At 48.0% G+C, this 21,737-nt stretch overlaps 1 protein-coding gene across 17 annotated transcripts in view; it reads right to left on the bottom strand.

Annotated features, from left to right (window-relative positions):
* The window catches only part of PPFIBP2 (PPFIA binding protein 2), a 123,670-nt gene that overhangs the window by 2,329 nt on the left and 99,604 nt on the right, over positions 1–21,737 (bottom strand). For 12 of the 17 annotated variants that reach the window (XM_074335935.1, XM_019728175.2, XM_019728216.2 and 9 more), the window contains 17 exons: positions 20,419–20,480; positions 19,237–19,312; positions 18,011–18,114; positions 16,140–16,207; positions 14,507–14,564; positions 13,695–13,736; positions 10,699–10,837; positions 9,482–9,514; positions 8,930–9,071; positions 8,111–8,239; positions 6,458–6,608; positions 6,081–6,192; positions 5,754–5,842; positions 5,321–5,443; positions 3,958–4,083; positions 3,094–3,282; positions 1,836–2,012 (listed from right to left, as the gene is read on the bottom strand). In XM_074335935.1, the coding sequence (XP_074192036.1) occupies positions 1,836–2,012; positions 3,094–3,282; positions 3,958–4,083; positions 5,321–5,443; positions 5,754–5,842; positions 6,081–6,192; positions 6,458–6,608; positions 8,111–8,239; positions 8,930–9,071; positions 9,482–9,514; positions 10,699–10,837; positions 13,695–13,736; positions 14,507–14,564; positions 16,140–16,207; positions 18,011–18,114; positions 19,237–19,312; positions 20,419–20,480 (1,820 nt within the window). Of the gene's footprint in view, positions 1–1,266; positions 2,013–3,093; positions 3,283–3,957; positions 4,084–5,320; positions 5,444–5,753; positions 5,843–6,080; positions 6,193–6,457; positions 6,609–8,110; positions 8,240–8,929; positions 9,072–9,481; positions 9,515–10,698; positions 10,838–13,694; positions 13,737–14,506; positions 14,565–16,139; positions 16,208–18,010; positions 18,115–19,236; positions 19,313–20,418; positions 20,481–21,737 lie in introns of those variants that run through there. The other 5 variants (XM_074335936.1, XM_074335939.1, XM_019728295.2 and 2 more) reach the window with 2 other exon arrangements.

The following is a 21,737-nucleotide window of genomic DNA, read 5'->3' as shown; positions in this document are numbered from 1 at the left end:
ATAGGTATAGGTATAGGTATAGGTATAGGTATAGGCCTAGGTGGGCATCCTCAGGTTGCTGCTGATGGAGCTTCCTCGCTACCAGGATCTCCCTTCCCTCCCCTCCCACCCTTTCCTCCTCAGGTAATGCTGGCCCGCTCCTTCTCCCCTAAGCTATTTGGATATTATAGATTCAGAAGCATCCTCTGAGGGCATCACATATAACCCCTAATTTTACAGGTGGGGAAACGGGCCCACAAAAGAAGAGGCCTTCCCTGAGGCTGCACAGAGAATTAGTGACTTCATTCCATGCAGAGTCTGAAAACAGGCACATGCAGATTCCCTCACCAGGGTATGATAAGATATAAGGGACAGAGCCTGCCCTGACTGTGGCTTACACCTGCAGTGACCAGGTATCAGCCTTGACGAGCACCTGTCATGCAGTGGTCCCAGGCACTGAGATCAAACAGCAGCTGTCCATCTCTCACTGGCCGGACTGCAGGGGAGACCGGAGGCCATGGCCTGAGGTTACAGGTAGATTAAGAAGCAAATCTGAGCATCGCCTCCATCTGGGACAGAGTCAGTGTACTCTCAGTGCTCAGTGGGGTCCTCAGGCCCTGCCCCAGCCACCAGACAGTCACAATGTGTCTGGTACACTTCGGCAGATGAGGCCCAGGGGACCCAGCGGAGCCAAAAGCTGCCCCAGGGAAAACTGGGATCTCAGGAGCAAAAGCCCAGACTGGCAAGGCGTGTCTCTCACTCAGTCCTTGGCCAGACAAAGTCCATCTGGGAGACTCATTATCAGTTAGTCAGCCTCTAAATCAGGAGGACAGGTCTGCTGCAGCGCTGCCAACACAGACAGCACTGGTCAAGGGCCCAACTAGGTCAATAACAGAGAAGCTGGCAAAACACATGAAAGAACAGAAAGTCTTTCCAGCAAGGCCGCCTTCTTGTCTCCCCACCACCCCCTTCACTCGGTGGCCCACACCGCCGAAACATAACTGAACTTTGGGGTCTGCACGACAGATGTGACCCGCAGTCAGGAGGCACGCGAGACACGAGGTTCCCCCCTCGGCTTCACAGAGGGCGGTGGGGTCTGAAGGATAAGGGTTGGGGGATCCTTCCTTACTCCATTCCCCTCCTCCATCACACTTGGCAGGTCCTGAGTGTGCACCTGGCTGAGGACCTCGCTCAGTGCCGTCAGTTCTCAAGCTGTGCAGTGAGCAGGACTCCATTTCCAGATGTGCTCAGCTCTCTTTCCCCAATAAGATTAAAAGTGTTGTACTGTTTGCTTTCTACATAAATATTGGTTTTATTACCAGAAAGAAGCGGCCACCTCTGTAGTAAGGCACAACACAGTGACATTGTCACTGCGGCAGAAAACCCTGCTGCTGTCCCTTTGATCTCAGCCAAGGCACTGTGGCCACAGGCCGAAGGCACTTGAGATTGCCCTTCAACTGAAGCACAGTGGAGGGGCCTGAGAGCTGAGGCGCTGACGATTGTCCGTGGTCTCTGGACTTGTGTCCGAGCTAGTGTGTTTCCACTCGTGCTGAAGATGGACATTAAGAATGACTAAAAATGTACAAGCATCTTAAGTACCTTTCCTCCTGAGTCCACCTTTGGCAACAGTCCCCAAAGCCTGGCCCCTCAGCAAAGGTGCAACTCCATACCCTGGCCACCCTTAGGGCTTGAAGAGAGACTGGCCCAGCGGGCCACAATTGCTGGATTGTTCTCGGTGAGTCATGCACACAGGCGGGGGTGAGAGGCAGTTATACGGTGACACACACGGTGTTACTGTGAGCTCTGAGGGTGCACAGAGAAGACAGGTGACAAGGGCATCAGCTAGTCTGTCCCACCTGGTCCAGCCCATCCACTTCAGAGGCATCAAGGGGGCCGAGGCCCCGGCAGCCACTGTAAACCCTGTGACTGTCACTGACACTGTCACTGGGCTCCATCGGGCAAATGTAGTCCGTTGATTCATCGAACTTCTTTTTTCTTATGTTTCCAAAATGTGAAAATCCTAGTTTCCTTGGCTAAAACAAAGCAAACGCAAGAGTATGAGAAGATTAACAAGCTGGCGTGCAGCTATGACTGACAATGAATTACAAGCAGGCCCCTGAGGGGAAAAAATTAGGCAAACTGCTTCTTGAAAAGCTTAACAAAAGGGAGCTCCCAAAAGCAAGTTCTATGTGCTGAGGAAAGACCAACAGATAACTAATCTTGAACAAGGACAGCTGGTCCCCTAAGACTTCGTTCCTGAAACACATGCCCTGCTGTTTCAGATGGGATGTTGGCTTTTCCCCCAAGGACTGGGAATCCTAGCGGACCCGCCGCACCACCGCTGTTGCACCACACGGGGGAGCTCTCCCTTACTTCCAAGTGCAGCACCTCCAGCTGAGGCAAAGCTGCCCTGCAGCTACACTGGACAGCCCTGGGTGGTCCTCCCTCCCTGCTCCAGCTTTGCCCAGCAGTGTTTCTGCTTGTCTCCCTCAGACACACTTCCCGCCCTGCTCCCTTGGGGAAGGAGGGCTGAGAAGGACATGGTCTGAGGACGACGGGGCTCAGGCAGGTCGAACGAGCTTGGTGGGATTCAGACAGCTCCAGTGAAAGGTGCTGGTACTTGGACAACCTCGGGACCTCTGGATAGCTGTGTGCTGCCATTCCACAGCACAGGGCACCTGGGGCCAGCTGCCAAGAGGAACACTCCCTGTGTTGGCAAGACAGCTTTGACCAAGACCCCCCACAGCACCGCGGCACAAAATTGGTCTTGGCTGCAGGAAGCCTAGACTCAGGGACTCATCTGCTTTGCAAAGTTTGTCAAGGCAGCCTTGGGGGTAGAGGATGAGTTCTTAACCTCCTGAGAATAGATGCTTCCTGCACATGGCATCTATATAAAGAAACCTGCAGTCTGTTCCTTGGATTCAAGACTGGCAGGGAGCTGGCCTAAAAAACTAACAGACAATGAAATCAAACTCTCAAAGCAGAAGCTGAGAGAGCCCCCTTGTCCAGGTGGCACACACTGGTTTAGCTCCAGGTGTTGGAGCAGCTGCTGTACAACGTGAGGGCCAGAAGGGAGACATCTGTGATCACCCCAGAAAGGGTCTGGCAACTCACCCGGACTTTGGCTGTGGTAGTCAGTGGTGTGTATGCTGGTGAAGCCATTTTATCTCGCTTTTCCTGTTCAGCTTCAGGACCAATCAGGGCACTGAATTTGGTAGTTAGGTGACGTCTGAGGAGCGTCTTTTGTGGTGGGATATTGAGAAGCATAGCCAGGGTGTCCCCGGTGAAGCGTGGCTCCAGGATCTAAGAAGAAACCAGTGACAATTATGGTGGCTCTAGGTGAAGGCACTAAGAAATGGGTCCCCATGGGCCTGAAGGTGCCTCCAGGGCAGGGGCTGATGCTCACCCACTTGTCCTGAGGTGTCCCACTCCACTCTCTACCTGGCACAGAGCCAGGCTCTGAGCAGAAACGAGCACATTTGACTGATCACCTCATTTTCATAGATCGGCAGAGAACTATGCTCTCTTACACAAGGTTAGCGCCCAGGGTCCACTCTGGACAACACCCAAGCCACCCCCTCATTTCCCTGCTGGCTTTGCCACTTGATAGACCTGAATGATGCTAAGGCTTGTATCATGGCGAGCAGGACATTGCATTCTGATGGCCTCCCCCTCACTTCCCCAGCCCCACGTTCCTCTAGGAGGAGGTCAAGCTGAGGGCTGATTCTCACGCAACCTCTTTGTCCTGGAATCTTCTGGGTTTGTGGCAAGGGAATTCCTTCCAGAAGCCATTTTGTTTCTATTAGGTATATTAATTCTTAACCACAAATTACCAAAATACATTGAGACTTCCATTTATACAAGGATTTCAGATGAAATATCAATTTTCACTGGGACTTATGTTTAGCCCTTAAGAAATCAGTTTCTGAATAGCCCCGATTGCACTGAGGCAGGGGAGCTGTCCAAAGAGCCACTCACAATGAGACCTCCATGGACGCCACTCCCACGAAGGTTGGGCGCATACTCTGCTAGGTCCACAGATCGTAACCACTCCATTACCCTGTGGTTGGACCACTGCACAACTTCTGAAGGAGAAAGGTTACTCTGTGAAGGGAGAAGAAGAGGGAAGAAGTTAGCTCTAATAGGCCCTACCACGGTCCTCTGTGGAGTCTGCCCCAGATGCCTCACCAACAGGTGACCCTCACCCCTAAGTGACCAGGCAGCCAGACCAGTGGCCTGAGAGCCTTCTCAGTTTCCAAGAAACAGAGCTCTTATGGAATCTTGCAGGATCTTCTACACTGAGATATCTGATTCCAGAATCCTGTTACTCCCTAATTTTCTGGTTAACTTTGGGACTAATAGTCCTAAAAGGCATATAGTCATTCACTCAGTGATTCAACAGAACTTTAAAGAGGACTATCCATTATGAGCTGAGTGTTTTATAGACAAAAAAATCTCCCTCTAGGCGAGTACACATTGAGATACTTGTGTCTAAATGCCCTCAAGTGGCATCTGGGTCTTCAAAATGCCCAGCACTGTGTCTGACACACCATGTTTCCCCGAAAATAAGACCTAACCGGAAAATAAGCCCTAGAATGATTTTTCAGGATGACATTCCCTGAACATAAGCCCTAATGTGTCTTTTGGAGCAAAACTTGAAATAAGACCCAGTCTTATTTTCAGGGAAACACGGTATAGAAGGCATTCAAAATATATTTGTTGAATAGGAAGAAAATAGGTGATGGAAGGTAAAGGTAGGAGTTTGTGGTCCCTCAGTGGGGCTGAGTGAATCTTCGAGCAGAGTGAGTCTTAGTTCCCAGGAACACAGGAGACAGGGTGTGATGAACGACCTTTAGCTTCAGGGCCCACCAAGAACTCCAAGGTTCATGGAACATTGTCAGGGACTTCTGCAGTACTTGGGTTGCTGTGCTTACCTACACTGTTTCTTCTCTAGCAAAACCTGTCCATGGATCCCTCCTGGGACTGGAGGTCAGTTAACTTCATAGCTACCCATAGGGAGATCTATTCCAAGATGTCTGGTTCCTTATGGGCACCTTATGTCATCCTCTGCCTTCTCTTCTCCTTTAATCATTACGATAGCTTTGAGAGACTGGCTGCTACCATCCTCTGGCCCACAGATCTGTCTCCCTAAGCAAAGGTGGGAGGTTGGAAGTCTAGTGGCTGCTGTGGAACACACAGTATAGGTCATGGGGTGTTTGGGGCAGCACGAAGCAGCAGCAAAGGAAAGAATCCCAAGCGCTATGGTCCAAAATGCAGCCATTTCCCGATGATGTCTCTCCTGCTGTCTTACACCAGATAGTCCTGGCTCAGGGCTACTCACCTCATCAGCCGGCCGCCGGTGCAGGCAGTGGGGGTTGAACTTGTTGACGTGCAGCACATGAATGGCACATTTGATGCTGAGATGATGTAGTTGGCTGGTGACTTTTAAGAAGAGGAGGTCATTCTAGAAGAGGCAAGTTTTGGTTGACGAACAAGAGTTTTCCAAGTGACAAACGACTCCTGACATTCCTTCCCAGACCAAACACAGAGAAGTCCACCACCTCTCAGCAGGGCACAGAGACACACCCACAGCTTTTCTTAGCACAATGGTTCATACTCTGCTACTTGGAACCTTTTATGTAACAAATGACATGATTTTAGGACCTTAAGAATATCGGGGAGGTGGTGGAATCAAGTTTAAAATAGCCATCGCAGGGGTCAGCAGAGCCAAGTGCTCACGGGGACAACTGAAATATTGAAAGGAAAATCCTCACCACAGTTAGGTATTGCAGCATGCGCCCATCAACTCTGGATTCATGAAATTGGTCTTTGTATTGGGGCAGGCCAATATCATCAAGCCAACCTGCAGAACAGGAAGCAACAGGCGTGTGAGGATTCATGAGCATGGGACTGTGAACGCCCCAGAAAAGGAGAGGCAGTAAACGAGCATTTTGGAGTTCCAGCTGTATTCCCAATAAGGTTCAGTAATCCATCTGCCTTTCCCAAGGCGACAGCTGTCTTTGAGACACATATTCACAGGGAAACTCTGTCTACTCTGAGGAGCTGCCAGAAACATAACACACATATACGCCTGTCCTTACGTGTCACCCAAATGTGGTCTAGCAGTGCAGACTTCTCCTCCTGCTTGGTGTTGATGGCTTTCACTGCTAAAACCAGCTTCTTCCTGTGAAGAGGGTGCTTAATTCCTAGCTCCTGAAATTGAAAGATGAAGACAGGTATGAAATTTTTGTGGGCAGTTTGGCCCTTGGAGGATGCTATGCCTGGTGGAGATATTCCACCTGGATGGAGTGTGGCAGTGGACCCCTGCACTATGCCAAGGGATCAACGTGCAGTGACAGAGGGAGTCTCAGCTTCCTCTGTTCACTCTCCTGTGGGGGTGGAAAGTGGGGGGCCTTACTTCTCCAGGCATTGGTTTGGGGAGGAAGGGGAATCTCCTCACCCAGGGCTCAGTCCTTACCTTTTCCATGTCCTGAGGGGTAGCTGTCAGCAAAGTGTGACCAGAAGTCACCCACTGCCTGGCAAAGATCACGTACTGAGCCAGGCCGAAGTCCTCCAGCCACGCACACACTCGGTCTGTGCTCCACTGGGCAAAGGGGGCATTGATATCACTGGGAAGCAGGAAAACAGCGTGTGCCTGTTAGTGGGAGAGCCTGAGGCTCCATCTGAACACAACAGAGTCTCACAAAAAGGGGAACAGTGTTTTAACTAACAACCCCATCATGGGATCTAGTTAAACAAAAGACCACTACAATGCACTCATTTGAGGTAAATTCTAGCATTTCCTGTGGTAACACCTGGCCTGAGTTCCAAATCTGTAGCTACTGAGAGCGTGGGGCAGTTACAGCATCCTCGTGAGGCTGTGTGTATGTGCGCCGTCATCCACGCACACGTGTGCATGTGCCACAAGCCCAGAGTCCTGCCCCATTAGAATGAAGATCCCCAACAGAATCACGTTTTCAACAGGGTTCAATACCATTTTTAGGGAAACACTTAGAAAACTGGGAAAAGGGGGGGTTAGTTCTCTAATGTTAAAAAAACAAAAAACAAAAAAACTCCTCCAATCAACAACAGCTAATACCTTATTTATTAATGAAACACTAGGGGCATTCACATTATAGCCAATAAAAAGACAATAGTTTTTATCAGTATTGAAAACACTGGTCTGAGTGGTGCAGCCAGAATAAAAAGAGATAAAGTAAAAATTAGAAGCATAGCTATTAGAGAGGTAGAAATAAAAGAAAGCCATTCCTTTCAGATGATACAACTGCCCACCTAGAAAACGCAAGAGAATTCAGTAAGGTGGCTAGTTATAAAATACACACGTACACATATTTATGATATACAAAAACCAACAATTTTCTATACACCATCAATGCATACATACTAACTTTCTTGTTAAAATAATTTAAAAATCCCACTCATAGCAACCAAAATTATAAAATGTCTAGTTGACTTTACAAGGAACCTGTGGGTCCTGTGTAACTGTGTGTGTGTGTGTTGGGTGGGAGGAGGGAGAAGGTGGTAACTGTAACACCCAACTGAGCAACAGAAGAAAAGACATGAATAAATGAAGAGCTAGATTGTCTTCCTAGACAGGATGACTGGGTATTACAAAGCCATCCATTCTTAGAGACATCAATTTTTCATGTAAAGTGTGAATATTAATGGCACCCTTAAAATCTCAATAGAGTCTTTTTTGGGGGGTAGGGAAGAAGTTGACAAAGCAACATTCTGTTCATTTTTAAAAAATAAATGGGGATTTATGGACTATTAGAAGACTAGATGTTTTAAAAGATTTCTTCTAGGAAAGTAACCCTAACATGCTGGTCAAAAAAAAAAAAAAAAAAAAAAATCATTGTTTGAATGCCTGGTTGAGTTGTTATTAAAGTGGGGGAATTCCTTAAAGAGCCAGAAGACTTCTTATCTTTCCCTCTGTGTACCTGTAAGCATGAGTGATGTCTACTTGTGTCAACTGGGAAGGGTTGGGAAGCTCTGCACGAGGGCTCCCGTCTCCCACCTCTGGGTGCTCTGGAACATCTAGCCCCATCCCCACTCCACCCTGGTCAGGACTTCACACAGTTCTTTGTAAATGGACTGGAGGGAGGCTTACCTTTTCTGACCCTTGGGGTCCCTGGTCCGAGAGAGCCTGGGCCCTGCAGTCGCTCGGAGCCCACCTCGGCGAAACTCTGCCATCCCCGGTGCATCGGTGTTGAAATTTCCTGACTGAGTTCTTCGGATCCTGCGTGAAAGAGAGGCATCACAAAGACTGTCAGGGGGAAGTCTGAAAGCATGGAGTCAGGGCAACCCCTCCTACACAGGGCCACACAGCCAGACCCAGGATTCTCAATGGCACTGCTTCCAAGTGCCTCCCCAGGGGTCAAGGATCATGACCTGTGAGAGCTCTTTGGCCAGACCCAAGTCTCAATTCTAATCCTGCCTCTGGGACTTGTGCCACTCCCCGTGGGGGTACAAGTGAAGTTTGGTGCCTGGTAGGAGGCCCCAGTTTCTGCCTCATTTCATGGACTGGGTCAGTTGAGCTAGCAAGTAGTCAGCACTCCATCTTCAAAGATTTCTGAAGATACAGACAGACCCCTAAAAAGGAAGAAATTGGTCTTACCCATGTGTCTCTCCCAAAGCACATGTGATTGAGCTGCAGAGAATGTGCTCAGGGTGTGGGGGATGGATGGATGGATGGATGCCTTGAACGAGAGACATGTAATGCAGCTGACTGTATTTATTGGGTACCTTTCATAGTTCTCCTTCTCTGGGCCCTAAAATAATCACTCAAATTCTTCTCTCTAAACATGACCACACTGTTTTTACTGCTCTGCTCCAACATCTAATTGAACAGGGGTTTATGGAGAATCTGCCCAGTCAAAAAGAATATTAATTCCAAGTAATAAAATTATAATCATCACCACCAACTTACTTGCCCCAGAATTTCCTGATGCCTTTGGGGCTCCGTTTACCATCTGGTGTCAGGGGAGACTGGGGGCCCGACTCAGTACCAGATGATGTGGATGAGAGGTCATTGGCCATAGTAGTGTCGTCCCAACCACTTTCTGTGTCTCCTGAGATTGAAAGAATGTAATGATGTGTGAATGAGAGGAAGGGATGTGACCTTTACAAACATTCCCCCAAGCCTGGGCCATTGTTCAGAGGGAGTTGGGAAGAGTCTGCCCAGCTCGGCCACCAAGATCTCACAAGGATCTCACAAGGGGGCTCAAGCACACTCCAGGTTTTCTCTCCGAGGACTGAGTGAGATTAAGGTTCCAAACCTGGGTGAGCTAATGCCTTTGAATTTTAAGGGTTTGGGGTCCAAGTACTTGCAGATAACTCCAAGAAGGAGCCTGCTCTCTTTTTCCCAAGGGAGATTCGAGAATGCAGACAGGAGGGGATCCTGGCTGAGTGTTTGGGAGCGGGTGTTAGGGTAGGGAAACAGGGTATCTCACTCTCCACCTCACCTGGAAGGGTACAGTACCTAATACGGGGGCACTGACACTCCGGCCACGATCTCCAGCCAACCAAGAAGCAGAGAAGCCACATGAAGAAGCAAGAGAGGCCCAAGTCCAGCCCACCAGAGTTATAGGGAAGCAAAGAAATAAACAAGAGAGTCATCGAGCAAGAGAGAAAAACTCAAACAGAAAGAAAAACAACCCCACAAGGAAGGAAGGGGTGAATGGCGACTGGGCTTGGCCCACAGGGTCAGCACAGCGAGAGGCGGCCTCACGCGCAGGGCCAAATGCTCCTGGAGCACTTCCTTGCAGGTAGGGTGTCCACATGCAGGGGGAGTGGCAGGGACTGAATACACCAGGCCCTGTACAGCTTATGTGGCTGCCAGGGCTCACTTAGGTCAGACTAGAATGTCCAAAACCACTTCAAGTCCACAGTCTGGCTGTCATCAGGACATACACATTCAAGGGCTTATCTGGAGTTCCTGTAACCAAAGGCAGAACTGGCCAAGGGCAAAAGCCAACACATGGCTGGCACAGGGAACAGCCAGGGACAAGGAATCAGGGGTAGGGAGAGCTCTGCCAGGACTAGAACATTCCCTCCTGGGCCCCATTGATCTGCTGCTGCTATTGGGGAAAGACGGCCTATTATGCATGGAAAGTAGCAAAGACCTCCACGGTTTCAAGTCCTAAGCACCAAAAGGATACTTGTGGACTGACATCCTTGCCCACTGGCCACTGACTTCATTTCTCTAAGGAAATGCCCTCCCTTGGAAGAGCGCATAATATCATCCTATTGGTAATAGAGAGGCTGCAGAGAGGAAGGCAGAGACAGGAAAGAGAAGATCAGGATGACAGAGGAGGAGGAGCAAGGGACAGGAAGGGTGGAGTGGGATAGCTAAGAGGGAGGGAAAAAAGGAATGATGGGAAGGATAGGAAGGGGTTCAAGAGAGGAGGAATAGAAGAGGGGAGCGAGGGGTGGTGTACTTGCAGCTGGAAAGGGTGGGTACACACCCCCGTTTTCTGGGGCTCTGAAGTGTTTACCAAAGGGAACAGTGTGCCCAAACAGGGAGCCATCATCTCTGGAAGTGGGACCACCCCGAGGTATGGCTTGTCCCATCCACTCACCCCCACCGTTCTCCAATTGTGGGCGGCAGTGGTGGGTGCAGGGATCTCGTGCAGTAATTGGAAGTGCCAAGGCCGCCCGTCGCTTCAGGGGCCACAGGCCCAGGGCCTGGATACTCACTCAGCCGCAGCAGGCTGCTCCCGGCAGGGTCCGGCTGGGAGGCAGTGGGAGTAGATTTGGCAGCCTCTCCATTGGGCATGGCTCCTGACATCTTCCCAGGTAACGTCGGGTATTTGTGCTCTGCCGGGAAAGGGCTGTCCTATTAGAAGGGGAGAGCGAGATGTTGAATTAGCCGTCAGTCTCAGACTCAAACCCACTTAGGAAATCTCTGGATGCAGGAACAACTCTCTGTTCTCTAAGAGGCATTTTTCACTTAGTCCAACTCGAAGACCCCTCAAAGATCATTTAGTCCAGGCCAGGAAAGGGGAGAAGAGTTCTGAGAGAGGTAGAAACTTGCCCAAGGCCATGCAGTGAGACGGGTCGGGTCAGGCCCAAGCCCACGGCTGACTGCAACGGACTCTCAGCAGAAGTGGAGGTGTCTTGCAAAGGGGACCTTTGCATTTGGTCTAGTGTTCAGAGGCTCAATGAATAAACAGCTGTGTGTTACCCTTTGAGCTCTTTGAATATATAAACCAGAATTCTAATAAAAGCTATTACTTTATTATATAATGTTATGGATAGCTAATATATATTATTACATATTATGATAATTGTTATTTTGAAAAATATCAGATTATGGCAAAGTGAGAAGATATGCCCACACTCAGGGGAGATGACAACAGAAAATGAGCCAGAGGGCTCCATGCTGACAGAGTCCCCTAGGAACTTAGGGTTATAGTCTGCATGAGGTTCGGCCCCAGTGCAATGGGCTCTGGCCATAGAAAGGGTCCCCAAGCAACAAGCCGATTAAAAGGGGAAGAAGAATTGGAATTATTTGGTTAAGGAAGATATAATGACCCCTAAATTCACAAACCTGAGGGAAACACCGCGGAATGCATTTGAGTGAGAATTACAAAAGAAAAATTGAAGCAGCATTACCAAGGGAATCACCTACAGTTGGACCCAGAAGAAAGATATGAAAGACACAACTGATTTCAAAATGGACGAATCAGAAAAGCAATGGGAGACTTCAGTGACTGAGACATCTTTTGAAGTTTCAATTAGTTAGAAGCTAAGTGCCCAATAAATTTCTGATTACAGTTTGTTTATACATGCATGTCCTAGAAATTGTTTGAAATCCAATTCATTCATTGAACATTGAATACTAATGCTCTATAAAATAGCTCAGAAAGGACGGATATGAGAAAAGTAGGCTAAATTCTCAATGAATTCTGAAAGAACTGGATGGTGAAGTAGAAATAATCACAACCTTGAGAGATGGAGACAATGTGATTTTTAAGTTCATGGTGACCTAGAGGTCGAGACTGGACCTGACCAGTCAGACATGCGCTCAAGTCCAACAGTTTCCAAAGCTAGGCCATGGACTGGCTGCTTCTTAATCACCTGGGGCACTTGTAGAAACAATATCAATTCCCAGGTTCCACTTGGTCCCATGAATCCGCCCCTCTGGGAGTGTACCCTGGGAGTCTGTATTTTTAACAAGCATCTCAATGATTGATGCACAGTCAGACCTGTGACCCACTGACTGTGGGGAAGGCAGCCTTCAAAACATTCAGAGAACTGAAAGGCATGACTCCAAGTTATATAGTATATAGGAAATATGAGAGTGGGGACGGGCTCTCAAAAACAGATGTCTGGTTGTGTGATCACACATACTCTCCTAAGGCAGGGCTGAGACAACCAAAGCATTGGCGTGGGTTGCTCTGGGAGCTGGCCGAGGAGCTGAGATGTAAAGAGAGCAAAGACCCAACCCAAGGATGGGCTTCAAAGGTGGCCCAGACCAGTGAGAAAGATAACTAGAGGAACCAAGGGCAAGGGAAAGGGCTCTCAGCTCTGTTCAGCCAAGAAGGAAAACTGGGAAGGAAGGACTCACTGCTGGAGAAAGTTGTGCAAGGTCAGGACAGGACCCAGAGGAAACGGAAATGCTTGAATCAGTTCTGCTTCTCTTGTCTCCAAGAAGAATAAGCCTGGTTGTGGGGAAATGGAAATCCCAGCCAGGGAGCAGCATATAACTGATTGCCGAGCACAGAAAGGCAGCACACACGGGTGGAAAGAGCCCAGGCATTGAGTCAGACAGACTCAGGCAAAGCCCTTTCTCTTTAGCCTCTCAGAACCTCTGTTTTATGGTTTCTAAATAGAGAATAACAATACCTGCCTCAGGCCTAGCACACAAATGGAAGCACAGACACGAGCACGTGCCTGGGGCCGGAAGGCACGGGTCAGATCCTATCAGGAGTATCACACTCAAGTGTGGTCCAGGGCACAGTGAGAGGACACACTGAGAAACTAGAGCCGATCTAAGGAGATTGAATAGGAACATGAAAGGTCTGTGATCTGTGTACGTGAGAAGAGGATGTTTAACTCAGAGACAGCCCAAAGGACTTAAATTCTAGAGCTGTCAGGAGCAGGCAGAATGATTTATTCCATGGGTTCCAGAGCAAGATCCAGGACCAGGCATGCACATTCTAGGGAAGCCCGGAAGATGCATCTACCAGACAGAGCTGGGAAAGAATACAGGGGGTCTAACAGTATAATGAGCTCTCAGTCACAGAAAGCAAGGGCCAGACACCAACGTTAGGGGATATTGAAGAAAGATTCTTGCACCGTAGCCAAGCGTATTCCTGTGTTTTTAAATCATGACATATCAGCACAGAAAGAATGAGAGCTGTCACACTCCTCTAATTGTGCGCTGAGATCACATCTCCCTTCCCAGCAATCGGATCTATGTTGCCTGGTTAAAGATGAATTTCTCTGAGCCTATAAAACGGAGGAGATAATAAGAAATCCTATCCTACTGATAAGGGCGGTGAAAGCACATGATACAGCTCGGTGCACATACAAAGGAAACAGGATAGGAAGTTTTGTCTTTTCTCTCACCCTCTTAACCCTTATAGCTAACATATTTTAAGGTTACAAAAGCTGTAACTCACTAAATGAAGACACTCCAGCAAACAATGCAACCACAAATACGTAATAGGGACATGCAGTTAATGTACCTTTGGGTCTCCCTCCGGGGAGAGTTGGTTCCCATCGACACACTATGGAGTGGCAATGAGGATTTCAGTTACGTGAAGAAAAAGAGACCCGTGTTAGTCACAAACAACAACTCAGGACCACCTTCCAGCGTCAATCTGCAACGCTCATCCCCTCCCTCCCCATCTTTATGTCAGGTAACCACAGTCCATGGCAGGAAATACAGGTCACTATCTACCCCCAGCTGCCAGCAATGTGACGGGGGTGTGGGGCAGGAGACACACGACTGGGGGAGCAAAGCCACTGAGTGGCCCTGACTCCTGGCAGCCCCAGCCTTTATAGTTTTCCACTGTGTATCACCAGGGATCCTGTGCAGTGCGGCTCAGGGAAGGTGCCCTATCAGGGTCTCCAGTGACCTCGCTCAAGAGCCTGCGACCCTCCCCTCCAGCCCAGGGGTCTGGGATCATCTCCTTTCCCCATTACTTGTGCATTCAAAATCTCTGCAATGCTCCCCAGGACCCTGGGGATACAGGACTAGTATTCAAGATCTTTTCTGGTTTGATCTGTCTCATGACCTTGACCATACCTCCTCATGCTCCACCATTTCCCCAAACCTGACTGTGCCCAGCTCAGCACCTCTCATGAACTTCAGATAGCATTTCCTGACTTGCTCAGCCTCTGGGATGCCTGGGGTCACACCTGACCAGTTTTCTCAAAATATTCCTGTAAACCTTGCCTCCCTATCTGCTTTATAAAAGCGGGGACCAGGACCTTGCTGTGTGTCCCAGCACAAAGGAATAACGCAGTAATCTGATAGAGACACTGATAGGCTGACCTTCTCCACAGATTCACTTCTCAAGTCTTCTAGACTACAGGAGAGTTTTTTCTGAGCCCTGGGAAAACACAAAAGAAAGAGTTATTGGAGAAGGAGGCACATGGTATCATTCATGCAGAAGACATTCCAGATGTTGAACCAGCAGTCTGTCTTAGGCTTAGGGTCAAGATCAGATAAAAACCACCCTCTCATCACAATCATTGCGTACGAGACTGGCCCATCTCAGGGTAGAGCCGCTCTCACAATGTGCTGGTGAGGGCATGAGAGGATCAATTAACTCCAAATGAAAAATCCTTGGCATTCCTCAGAATGCTGGGATATACTCAATTCTGCCACATCAATGTGAGTGGACTGTTTTGTGGTCATAAGAGAGCAGTGCCTACAGAGTAAAAGAGGAAAGACACCAATACTGCCTTGTCTGTGAGTCTAAGAGTAATCCAGGGAGGAGGGGTTACTTTAGAGAGGAAATGAGCACATCAGCCAGCCCCAGCTCCAAAGCATTACCTGCTAGGATCTTCTATATGCACTGACCAGCCTGCTTAGAGGAATTTGCTTTCTTGGGGGCTATTTTGCAGAGAAGGGCACTAATTGGATAGAGAAGAGGCAACGCTACCACTGGTCACAAGGTGACAAGGTGGCCTGGTGACATGTGTTCTTGGCAGTGATATTTCTCAGTTTATATGAATAAATCATCATCTGTTTGTACATTAGTCTCTTGGAAGTCTGGTCAGTGTGAGTTACTCAGTGTTGACTTCCTCATGAGTGAACTCATCTACCAAATTTCTTATTCTGCAAAACTAAGGGCTGGCCAGTTGCCCTCTTTGACACTGCCGTTTTTCTCTGGGACTAAAGGCTCAGGGAACACGGGCACTCTGGAAGGTGGGGTTCTGAAAGTGCAGATGCTGGAGCTCTGGAGACTGAGCACCCTTCTGGGGAATGCTTCCATCATGTTGTGGCTGCCTTCTCCAGACACCTTGGCAGAAAGACAGCCTGCTCTTGGTGGTCAAGCTCCATATCACCATCACTTGGTAATGTGTTCTAAAGAGCTGACATAGGGAACTAGGAATAGGTTCATTTTAGAGGGAACTGGACAGGTGTCAGCCAAGTGACCCCACAGGCTGGCCTGTTAGAAACTCATTGCTCTGTGAAGCTTCCCCAGAGCAAGTGGAGCAACTTCCCCGTAGAAGAAATGGCCCTCCCTAGACAGCGTGGCTTGTCACAGGGCTAGATTCACCCTGAGAGCAGAAAGCACATTCCAAAGTTGCCGCTGGAAATAACAGGCACACATCACAGGATGCTCTCAGCAACCAGGAGCCCCTGGAAGTCACAGATGAGATGCAGCCACCTCTCCTGAGGCTCCAACCCAACCAGATCTTTTGTCAGTGACAATGACCCAGACCCTTGGCCTATGGGAAAGGAAGCCCCTCTGTGGCCAGGGGTAGCAGACATGGTTCATGACTGCTCCATGCATTTGGCCCCAGTAGGCCTGGATTGCTGCTCTGATGATGGAAGGGCAGGTGTGCCCAGTACATGGTCGTCATGCTCAACACAAGTGGACAGCCCCCACCGTGTCAGGAGCCCCAAAAATGGACTGAGAGCATAGCAGCTCCGGGGAAATGCTCGGGCCTCTTACCTGGTTTCCAGTGATTTCTGTGGTAGCGGAGGCGGCCCCACTATGGGAGAGCTACATCTTGGAGGCATCTGTACCAGAAACAGAAGAGTCACTGTAGAGGACAGTCACTGTTTGGAGACCACCCACCATCCTTTCCCCTTCTTTGGACAATCCCTTTGGGGGGTTACATTTCTGCCTCAGCATACAGCCATGGTTGGCTACATCAATTCTTGCTCTTTCAAGATGCCAAGGAGGTAGGTGTAATCGAACAACCTGGGCCCACTTGCCTCTCCTTCCTGGGACAAAGCTCTCATCCTAGGAGCAGAGTCCTGACAAGAGAGTCCAGAGACCTCAATCCTGGATTCTTGCTGCTCCTGCCCTTTCTGAACTTGGTCCTTCAGCTTTTCCTCTCATTCAGCGAGCTGCCGCACACCCTTTCAGGAACACTGCTTTTGGGCATAGGTTAGCCATATTCGATTTCTGTTGCTTGCAACTGAAATTGATATAGTCACTCAACAAACATGAGCAACATCTACTGCCTGCCAGACCCTGTGCTAGGTGTGGGGCGAGCACACCCCACATCAGGGAGGCCCATAAGTTAATTAGGATAAACGATCAATGTAACATGTCCTTATGGTACCAATGCCTACAACATAACATGGGGCTAGATGGGAGGGAGGCTCTCTCGTTGGAGGGAATGGGAGGAAGGCTTCAGAGGGAAGAACACTTGAGCTAAATCTTGAGAAATGAGAATGGGCTCGCCAAGAAAGCAAGAAAGGAAAGTGCATCACAGCTGGCATGAACATGAGCTAATGGTGGTGTATAAGGACACAGTCCCACGTCTTCAGTACTGCACTGACTGCAAAGTCTACCTCTTTTCTCTACAGTCCAGTATCTTTTTGGTCTACTGTAGGAAGAACCCTGGCATTATAGCACAGTTGTTAAAAGCCTGGGCTTTTTGGTCAGATAAACCTGGATTCAAGTCGAGGTCCTGTCATCTACTTGCTATACAACCTAGAACAGATTACTTGGCCTCTCTGAGCCTCACCCTCACCAATTAAGGATCCCAATGGAGTGTCAAGAGGAGGAAATGAGGTGAGCCATGTACAGTGCTCAGAGGTTCTGAGTATGTATCAGTTACTGCTATTTTATTATTGCCAGCAATCTGGAATGCTTGCTGTGACTAGGTAACCGGGTCACTGGGTGACACTTAGCTCCTCCCTTAATTAAAAGGATTGAGCTGGACCACTAAGATCCTTTTCATTTTGACTGTTCTGGAGTTTCTCAAATCTTGTGGATCTTAGGCTGAAGCCCCTTCTCTACTTGAGATCTGTGTCTACAAGTTCATTTGCTTGTTTGTATCTAACCTAAGTCCAGAGACTGATATAATAGGACCAGATTTTAAACAAGCAAAAGAGAAAGAAAATCTGCATGCCCGTTACAGGGGCCAGAGGGATGGCTGTGACATAGGAATGTATCACTTCAAAACTTGCAGCTATCCCTCTAAATGAGCCAGATGCATCCATTTATTCAACAAACGTTTGTTGAATTCTGCTGGGTACCAGGCATTATTGCAGCCGCTGGAGGAACAGTGGTAAATAAAGCAAACGACACCTTTGGTCTACGCTTGCATTGCAGAAAGGAAAGACAAAAAGAAACAAGGAAGTGGATTAAAAAAGGAAATTTCTACACTTGAAAGTCTAGTATCCACTATGCGGTCCCTCCCGAGTGGAGCGCAGGCCTGTGCCTGGGCCCTTGCTGCCCTCATGGCTCTCAGGACTGTCACCTGTCAAGATTTATACCTGACAGGTGCCTGACTAGATCCTCCCCTGTGCTCAGAGGGAGTTCTTAGGGCCTGCTGAAACCCCACATCATGGATGGAAATACAGCACCTCTGGTTTAAATAAGTCTTCGGGGCCTTTATTTGTGGTGTTCCACTTCCTGAAACTTCCCTCCAGTTCTTCCTCATTGATTGAGAGACTTCTTTCAGAAGGCCCTGGAAGCAGTAATGCAGAAGAGATGATCAGTATAGTGTGATTTGCTCAGAAACCTATAATTGTACCTCAAAATTCTAACACTGTTTTTCCTCCGTGAAGAAAGACTAAGAAATATATAAAGGGATATTAAGAGTGTGATTGGACACATTCTTCAGAGCATCTGAGCAAGGGCTGCTACAAGGGTCATCTCAAGGTCAAAGGTCAAAGCTCACACGTGGAGCAGAGAGAAGGCACCCTGTAGTATTCTTCTCCAACCTCCTCACTCCTTGGCCACAGGCAATCACACACTGAGAGTGACTTGACCCAAGATCCCAAAGGATTAGAGAAAACAGGGCTGCACGTGTGCAGGGGCTGGCAGTGGCCTAGGCAGCGATCAGTCAGCCACAACCCAGTTTGGGGCTCAGCTTCTTCTCAAGACTATGCAGCAGCTCAGCCAGAATCTGGGGTTCCTGAATACCCTCTAAACAGCCCTCTTGTGTGAAACGGCTGCTTCCTCAGGATCTGTGATGGGAGGGAGCCCACCCAGATCAATAGTATGAACAGTAAGGCAGGCAGCCTGACTCATGCCCCACTGTGCCCATAAAAACATGAATGCTGCCTGCACATTGCATTCAGCCTGGGCAGCAAATATGAAATGCAAACAGCTCTCCCTGCCCTGTGACTTCCTGTGGGAACCCAGGCACCCAGAGACACAAAGAAGCCTCCCCATTTCCCTGGGAGTCTGCTCGGGAGCTTTTAGATTTTCTAGAAGGTAGACAATGAGGGCACTGAACTGATTTTTGATTCAGGTTTGACTGCACTCACTGGCTTTAAGGGGTATCTGGGGAAGACACATAGGAGAACCTCCAAGGGTCGGGGTTCCCAAAGGCTCAAGTTGAAGGCTTTATTTTCTTGGTGATCGGGATTGTCCCTGGGAGTCCTGAACTGAGTGCCATTTGACAAAATTTCTGGAAATCTTAAGAGCTGCCCATTTCCCACAATTCAGGACAGTCTAACCAGATCTTTTCTCCAGCAGAGTCTTCTCCAAATGAAAATGAATGTCCTGGCAGGAGTGCCCTGGGATTTAACACAGTAGCTGGAATACCTTTGGGAGAGAATGGTGGGATCCCCCTTGCTCTTACCTTGAGTTGCCCTCACAATCTCCTTCACCCTTCGGTACTGGTTTAACAGCCCTGTGAGCTCATCTATCCGACGGTCCTGCCACAGTGTGAGAGCAGACGTATTGTAAACACCACCACTGGTACCTCAAGTTAAGTTCATTTGGGGGCTCAGACTACATTCTGGGGCCCCTGAGAAGAGATGCCATGTGGAACCTATGGAATATTCCAAAGGGAAACACGGTCTCCAGGCCCCTGGGTTCTCAGTGATCTGCCTCCTAGGCAGCTGCAGGCACTCTTGCCTTTCCCTGAAGGCTGAGTCCAATCTCTAACCATAAAACAACCCCTGCTTGACATAGCCTTCAACAGGCTTAAACATTTCCAGATGAAGGAAACTCACTGTCTCCCTACCTTCCCGAGGTAACCATTAAAATCTGCCTCCTGGTCCAAATGTCATCCAAGACTAAAATAAAGCTGTCTATTTATCCTAATATCCCTGCCTGTTCCTTAGGCGTCTGAGGTTCCTTAGACAACAGAGGACATTCCCAGAGGGATCATTTCTTCCAGCAAAGGCCGAGGACTCGGGAGGCCACACTGAGTCTGGAGTAAGACAAACGTGGGTGTGAACTCTAGCTCTGCTGTCTCCTGTTACCTGGCCTGGGGCAAAACTGCATAAGCACTTTGAATCTGTTTTGTCATCTGTAAAATGCAGGGCTGTGGTCCTCCGAACTGATGCTTGTGCCAGGTGAGTCCCCTCTTCTAAGAGAGGTGGTTATTTTAGGATTATATAGGAACTAGATGTGAAGAATAGAGACGGCAGGGTAAGCAGCGTGCTGCCTGGTGTCTCTATGATGGGTCTATCACTGGATCATGCATGTGAGAGACTGGCGGGCTGTTCTAGAGTTTTGCTAGGAGTCTAAGCATTGGCAGTAACTACAGTGGTATTTCTTTCCCCACACCAGCAATGAGCAGGCATGGCTTTAATCTGCCTTGTAGAGAGTCCATTTGGGCAAAGTTCCCAGACATCAAAGTCAAAAACAGGTGGCTGAGGTCTAGTCTCTAGGAGGCAGAAGCCATTCTACTAACACATCCCCGAGTCAGTGGCCAGATGGGCAGGCTATGTCCAAAATATCAGAGACCAGCAAGGGTCAAACAGAGGCAGGGATGTCAGCAGGGAAAGACGGGGCCCCCAAATGACCGCTTTACCTTATCTTCATTGGCAACAAGCAAAGTTTCCATCCCCATTTTCAGACGGTGAATTTCTTGGTCTGAAAGAATTTAGGCGTAGGAAGAATTATTTATATAAATGCAGGCAGCTATCCCCACACGCTAAGATGCTCCTCAAGTCTAAACTTGAGAAATTTCCGTGTGAATAAATTACACATGGGCTTATTTACATCTTTATAGAGTCCATGGTGGTGTCTGGCACAGTTAGACTCATTAAATATTTATTGCACTAATAAATGAACGAAACTATCATTTTGTCTTTTCTTTATAGACATTTGTGGGAAAAAAACACAAAAGGCCATTTCTCCAAGGTGACACAGAGGACCCAAAAATCTTTTATAATTAACATCTCACAAGAATATAGATGTTTATCTGTTATAACTTGAGTAGGACTATACATGGGCTGCAACTAGTTTTAGAGAAAAGCATATAGTCCTATGGATTGTAGCAGAGAATTTAAAATGAGGAAAAAAAGTCTACAGTTGAATGGAGACTAGAAAAGTATGATCATATAAGAGTACCGTGTTTCCCCGAAAATAAGACCTAGCTGGACAATCAGCTCTAATGTGTCTTTTAGAGCAAAAATTAATGTAAGAGCCGGTGTTATATTATATTATATATTATATTATATTATATTATATTATATATTATATTATATTATATTATATTATATTATACCTGGTCTTATAGTAAAATAAAACCGGGTCTTATATTAATTTTTGTTCCAAAAGATGCATTAGAGCTGATTGGCTCGGTCTTATTTTGGAGGAAACATGGTACTTGGCTTAAAGTGGTATAATCAAAACTGACTAAGAAACGTTTAGGTGCATCTATAAATATATTAAAACAAACTCTACTGGTAAGGAAAACAATCTTATTTCATCATAAATGTACAGTATTTCCCTATGGGCTGAGGGATCTCTTTCAGTCTGTGGTGCACAGTTCACCGCCTTCTCTCACTTTGGAACTAACAAGGACTCTCTTGACTTCTTCCCAAACGGGTCTGGAGAGCCAGGTCAAAGGCCAATGCCTAAAGGAGCTGGAGGTCATTCTTCCAAATATTGGATGTTGAAGAACTGGCACAGAATTTCCAAACAAGGACCTACACCCCTCCCCAAACTGGGACTGCAAAGAGAATAGGGGTGTCTATATAAGAAAAGTACAGGGGCCAATGAAACAAAAGTATAGGCACCCCATTTCCTTTTAGGATGCTTGCTACAACCAACAAGAATAAGAACAGATTTATGGACTTTGTGTAAACAGCTGTAAGGGTTAATTTTCAGAGGAAAGTGCAGAGT

Source organism: Rhinolophus sinicus, linkage group LG06 (assembly GCF_036562045.2).
Source record: "Rhinolophus sinicus isolate RSC01 linkage group LG06, ASM3656204v1, whole genome shotgun sequence".
Classification (NCBI taxonomy): Eukaryota; Metazoa; Chordata; class Mammalia; order Chiroptera; family Rhinolophidae; genus Rhinolophus; species Rhinolophus sinicus.
This window is presented reverse-complemented; position numbering and strand designations above follow the sequence as displayed.